Source organism: Rhea americana, unplaced genomic scaffold (genome assembly GCF_003343005.1).
Source record: "Rhea americana isolate MKP2758 unplaced genomic scaffold, rheAme1 scaffold_22, whole genome shotgun sequence".
Classification (NCBI taxonomy): Eukaryota; Metazoa; Chordata; class Aves; order Rheiformes; family Rheidae; genus Rhea; species Rhea americana.
This window is the reverse complement of record NW_028186329.1, coordinates 6,165,249-6,171,925: the sequence shown is the minus strand read 5'-3', so window position 1 is coordinate 6,171,925 and position 6,677 is coordinate 6,165,249. Positions and strand designations below refer to the sequence as shown.

General features: G+C 39.7%; 1 protein-coding gene across 1 annotated transcript in view; it reads left to right on the top strand.

Moving 5' to 3' along the window:
* The first annotated feature begins 1,168 nt into the window (after positions 1-1,168).
* Positions 1,169-6,677, top strand: part of PPIC (peptidylprolyl isomerase C) — a 19,014-nt gene continuing 13,505 nt past the window's right edge. The window contains exon 1 of the mRNA XM_085305331.1: positions 1,169-1,306. Within this exon, the coding sequence (XP_085161457.1) occupies positions 1,169-1,306 (138 nt within the window). The remainder of the gene's footprint in view (positions 1,307-6,677) is intronic.

Below are 6,677 nucleotides of genomic sequence, written 5' to 3'. Positions count from 1 at the left end.
GAATTCCCTCCTGTTCCATTCAGAAAGCCTCCTGTATTAGCTTAGTTCTGTACGGCTAGTGAGACACAAAAGGTATTAAGAAATAAGATAAAAGGAGTCGGTAACAACAAGGGAATGCAAAGCGGCAAGGCATCACTAGGATACATATCACATACTGAAAGGAACTGTAGTGTTGAATTAGTCCATTCTCTTTGCAAGGCTTTGGAAAAAAAAATACAGACGCATTATATCAATGTTCAGTGGAAAAGAAACAGGTACAGGAAGGTCAAATAGACTAGAAGGTCAAATAGGCTAGAATCACATCCTTCCTAGATATCTACAGCTAGTTCTTAGGGTGCACCTACGTGTTCAGTTTAATCTTACCTAACAGCAGGCTTCCCCCACTCTCCCCCTTTTCCACTCTTGGCCTTGTTTTCCCTTTACCTCCATAATTCTGGAGCTACCAACCATGAGGCTTTAGAATGAGCTGATCTGGTGTACTCCTCCACTAAATAACTGATCTACAAAAAAGGTTTACTTATCAGTCAGATCAGCAGGTTGATCTGACTCTCCGTGCAGCTGCATGATCCCTGTAAATGACATAAAGGACTGGCTAGAGCTTGGGATGGACAGGAAGTAAAAGGACCGGAATCACCTCTTTTGTTAACTGCCCACAATTTCGTCAGGTCAGGTGTAACACAAAAAGGCATCTTCACGGTGTGATAAGCGCAGCTTCTGAATCCCGCTAGCCCTGCTGCGCACCCAGACTGCTGTCAGTTTGGAGTATGTGATACCTCCTCGCAGACTCTGCCTCCCCACAGGCCAAGCTGCCAGCAGCACCCCACAGCAGTGACACAACATGCTGGACTTTGTGCCATCTCCTCTGGTTCTTACATAGATCGCCCCCCACTTCCATGACTGAGGAAAAGGCCTTGGAGAAGAGCAGATTAAGGAGTGCAGATTAAGAAACATGAAAAAATAATCTGCATCTCCAGTTATGAAGGTGGAAAATAATCTTCTCACCAGCCTAATTCTCAATAACAGAGTAACATGCAGGGGCCTAATGTTGTTATAAGGGAATCTGAAGCAAGTGACCACTCTGACTCAGTATCTTTTCTGTCCAATCCTATCTAGTTCAAAGATGCCTGGCTGAAAAGTTTTAGGCATAAACACAAAAGGCCTTGATACAATGCCCCTTCCTGCTCCCCTGAAATTCAACAGAAAATGGTCCCTCAGTGATCTTTGCATGCMATGCTATCATGATGGCATCATATTTGGAGATATGGTAGTCAYGCTTTGGGCTGATGATGAAGCTGGAAAAGCTTTGGTGTGTTCTCATCTTGCCGAATACTCATGGCTGTTGATTGGACACTACATTTAGGGCAGGAAAAAAGGGTCAGTAAAAGCAGGTGAACTCCAAAACCAGTTTTCTAGATAGAGTACTCACCTCCTCACCTACTGTTCTGCCATGCTGAGTAAAGAGCAAGATAGTGCTGGCTAATAGTTTTTAGGTGATTCCGGCAAATTAATCACATTCAGACAGGGCTGGCAACTTTTGATACATCTACTTTAGTCCTTCTGATGAAAGAATCCTTTGGTGCCCAGACAGTATGCCAGAAAGTGATTTCACACTATTTCTCTACAAGTTCCTCAAACTCTAATACTGCTACTACTATTTCTTTCATATATGGACAAAGGTAGGAAAAGTACATTATATAAAAGTGAATATACGGAAATAAGCAATCTATAATTGCTTATATTAATGAAAGAAGATTATACCTACATGATTCACACCAATAATTCTTGGAAATAAAGAACATTTCCATTCTTGAAATATTTTGAATGTGTTTCCTCCTGAAAGAAAGTGTCTCAACTATATCTTAGTAACCAGCATTTGAGTGAAGACTGGATTTTATATCATCCCTTCTGAGCCATACTCCTATTTGAGTCAAAGAAAGTAGCTGCTAAGGCTATCTGTTGTCACCTGGAAACTTTCATAGCACAATTGCCTTGCCTTCAAGTGAGAAAGGAAATAGAAGGTAGTATTAAAAGTCTGTATTTTCAAGTGTGATTTGGCCTTGTTCTTATTACTTTCTTCTTCCATCTTTTCATTTTTTGCTTTTTGGCCATTTCTTGTGGAAAAAAAAACACCCCTCAAATAAACATTATCTGCTTATCATCTTATCACTGCTTTTTTTCCTTGCTATTTCACTGTTTAAACTTTTCAAATAATGATATAGCATCATCCTAATTATTCCCTTATTTGCAGGTTAAGCCAGAGTAAATCTGTTCTTCAAGTCCTATTGAATTTATTGTGTCAATCATAATACCGGACTAGAAGTGATGCAGTCTCTAAAGTACACAAGATTTGACATAGTTGAATACAGTCTTTCCTGGGGTTGTGGCAGTACTAGCCTGAACTCGATAGCCAAGTTACTCTTGACACCAGATTTCAGGGATCTAAGGCCTCCTGAAGTCAATGGCAGCTTTGATGACACCTGAAGTCAAGCCAGGCACTCTCCACCTTTGTTAGCCCACTCACTCTACTCTCATGTGCATTTATGGCTACTCTTTTCAGAGGCTTTCTTTCAAAGTTTCTCACAGCACTTCCCAGGCTAATCTGTAAAATTCCTAGTTCATTCTCTAAGTCAAATACCAAACTCTCTTTTCAACTGCCAATATTTGTTTTATAAGAGCAATGGAACYGCCACCACAGCTTCTGAGCTTTTATAAATAGTCATGTCTGTGCCAGAGATGGCTGTGACAGCCTGAGCAGCCTTTTTCCTGCTCTTCAGTCACAGACTCCTCTTACATGGATAGCCTGCTTGTTTCTCCTGCCCCTGGACTGGCTCTTGTCAGGTTGTAGACTGTGGTCTGCTACCTTATCAAGCTGGCAGGGCTAATGTTCTTAATAAAACAGCAACCAGCTCATGATCTATAATTATCTCTAATTGCATACAATCATTTCTCAGTTCTATGAGAGCCACAGCTTTTCTGGAGGTGCGTATTTTGTACATATTACAGCATGACAACTATGACAGATTTTAAAAGCTTATTAAGAAAGAACCCAAGGAAATAGTAAATAATGAGTATGGCTATGCATGTAGGGAAGAGAAAAACATTTTAAATGGCAGCTAGGGAAATAAGAAGATAGGAAAAATGAAGTATTATTATTTTAAAGGTGTTGATTTTGTGTACATTTAAAATAGCAGCATTCTGACGAAAGATGCTGAAGTACTTACCAGACCTTTTCACACTCCCTGCTCTTGTTTTGAAAGACATTTACTTAGGAAACAAAGGGTTCTGCTAAAAAAAACCCAATTCTATTATTTTGAAATAYGATGCCTTTCAAATACATTTGTTATTCAGAAAACAAATACAGACAATCTGCAACTGGTTAGTGGACTACAATTTTAGAAACAAGCAAGTAAGTTAACTAACTTCCATCATTTATCCTGAATACTGGGCATGTACTCAGTCTTATAGCTATTACCTGCATGGTGACACYGAGGACAGCTGGGATTACTCATGTCAGGAGCTTAATCATTTATTTTCAAGGCATCTCTTTAGCTTCTGTAACTTTGAATGCCTGGGAAGATCCTTCTCCAAAGAATATACTTTCTATTAAATTTGCTAATTTTACAAGACTGACATTATTGTTAGGTACATACAGAAAGGTAAGATTAGCAGGTAACAAAAACACTAGTTTAGGGAAAGATGGTCAGCTGCTTTTTACCTCATTCATTTCACTCAGCCACTTTATGACTTTGAGGATGATCCAGTCTGAAAAGTAGATGCAAAGCTGGATAGGAGCTTAGTGGCTGATGGGCTCATTACAGYCTCAGCCAAGCAGCTTCACCTGCAGCAGCTGAGACCTGTTCAAGATCTCAACAAAATTCAATGACTGCTTTACCAGGTCCTTGTCCAGCTGGAAGAGGCTGGGCAAGTTTCCAATCTAGAAGTTAAATAAGGCATTTGTAGACACTGATGCTACCTGATTATCTTGTGTCAGACAGGATGCTGAGGTGTCATACAATGACATGGAGGTTGGTGTAAAGTCAGGAAAAAGTATCTCAGCCAGGTATTGAAAGCATCTTATTACAGGCCAGCACAATTTTCACCTTGCTATGATTCAGAATGAGCTAGGTGCACACCTGATTTCTTGTCAGCATTCTGTATCGTAACAGCAGTAGCAATTGCATCCACTGGAATAGAGAGAGACAGCTGTTGTATTGCTGGAAGTTGCTCCAGTGAGGACTTGTCACTGCCTTCCCCAGTGGTAATTTCTGAAAATTATGGATCCTGATGGGGTCTGCAACTAAGCTGCTCCTCTCTGTGTAGCAATGAAATAATGATATAATTCACTGTACAGGCAGAGGAGCTGAAACTTCCTAAACCTCAGAAAAAAATCAGTGGGAGAATGCAGAAAGGAAACCTGAAGTCTTTACTTCACGTTTACCCTGATTTGCCAGTCTGAACCTGTGTCTGTCTCAGCTGTCCCCCACAGATGACCTGCCCCCTCTCCTAGCTCTTACAAAGAAGTTCCTTCTAATGAATTGACCTGAAAGTCATGCTCATCTTATTTTCCTCTGTAAATTAGGATTGAGACACTTGACAATTTTGCTCATTCAGGCCATGGCTGAAAAACCACTTGTGATAAGATCTGTAGTCATGCAATGSTCTCCTCCAGATCTGAAGAAAGGAGCACCAATCACGGCACCTCCTAGTACTGATAAGAGAGGTTCAGACACAGCTATGGATCAGCTTCATTTAATCAGATCTTGGCTGTGAAATGTCTCCTCTACTCCTCACAACTTCTGGCAGAAAAGACCACATATAGACAGTGATAGTCTCWCTACAAGAACATCCTTAGCCAAGATGATCCTTACAGGCCGCCTCAAACACTATGAAATGTAAAAATCCTACTCAGACAGAAAATACAATTAATGGGGAAGCATCACAGACAGAAGACAGAAAGAAAAGAAGGTCAGCCAACAAGGACACCCCTGCTGGAAGACTTCACAAATGTGCTGTTCACGTGCTTTTGAATATCCTGCTCCAATACAGGCGAACACTGCTTTTGAAGAGCCGAGTTTATGCCGGTGCTAGAGARAGAAAAAGATTCAAGTTATAATTTACATTTCCAGCACCCCTTTTGCTCTCCTATATACTTTGAATCTGATTTCCTAATGACGTTATAATTTATGAACCATGTCATTAAAAGACAACACTTTAGCTGTGGATGACATTGTTTATCCTCTAGGGGAACATTTGCAGCATTAGACATAATACACATAGCCAATGTGTTTATGAAATGAGTACCAATTTTGTCTTCACGTTCAAGAAGATTTACTGGTTCCAATTTGCAGATTGGTGTTCTAAGTGTGAAAACAGTAGTTTGCACGTCATATGCTATACCAGTCTGATTTTATAGCAATGTATTAGCACAACAGTTGTGAATAAACTCTGGATTTACAACACGACTAAGTTCTCCTACAAAGGGAAACATATAAAGCTGTCACTTCCCTAGCCATGCTGCCTGAAGTTAGAGAGTTCTGACACAGAACACGGCTAAATCCAAGGCAGCGCTGGGTTTTCTGTCAACCGGGAGAGAGACAGGGCATAGCCCCAAAAAGGAAAAAGCTTTCCTGGAACTGAATTGTAAGCATTCACTGTAATCCCCTGCCTTGAGCAGCAGCCACAACTGGCAATCTTAGGGGTGACTTTTTTCTCACTTGTCAGGTTGATGGAAGGAAAGATGTGAGGGAAGAGATCTGTAAAAAGTGAGTTCCCTAGAAGCCGGCAGTGCCAATGAAATGATAAGAATGTTAATGTTTAAAAAAGCCTGAACATTTTGGAACAGAGCAGTACATGGACTTTATCAATCTGATGTTTTAATGAGGAGAAAAATGCCACCACTTGTTTGCCAAGCCAAAATCTCTCTGTTTCTAAGAATACCATTGACATATCCCTAGATACAATCAAAGAAACATCTGCTCTGCTTCTACTCTGCTGTTGCTTGTGCTAAAAACCAGGGACATATTTTAAGGGACGTAAAAATGGACATTTAGAGTAAATCAGCTTCCAAGTAATGTAGAATTTCCAGGTAATTTGCAGAATTTGATTTGAATCTCSAAAGGCCTATTTTGTGCAGAAAAACAAAAATCATCAGTAGGCTTTCAGGCCCCTAGTGAGAAGTACCTAGAATTTAATGGTCTGAATAAAATAAATAGGATTCTCTAATCCATTTCATCATCCAAACTACTACTTTGACAACCACAACTCTGAGAGATTTGCCATCCAAAATGCTACGCAATTAAAATATGCTTCCAGACATAGGGAAAATAAGTCATCCAGCAAACTATATGCAATCTAAAAATGGAAAAATAACTGTATTTAAAAATGACTGTACTTATACTAAACATTATATGTATACTAAACATTTCAGTATACAAAACATGATATGAAGTCATATTTCCAAAAACATTTCCCAGCAAAGGTTACCTATACTAACACACTTGATCCTTGAGCTCCATACTCCAAATCCTTCGCACACACTCACAAATCTTACTCCTTTCCAGGTTACAGTGCTTCATATTAATGGAAGATAAAATCATCAACCAGTAAAACAAAATACATTTAGTGGCAAAGTATTAAGAACAAATATACATAGTTATAGCTCCTGAAGAGTTAGCAGC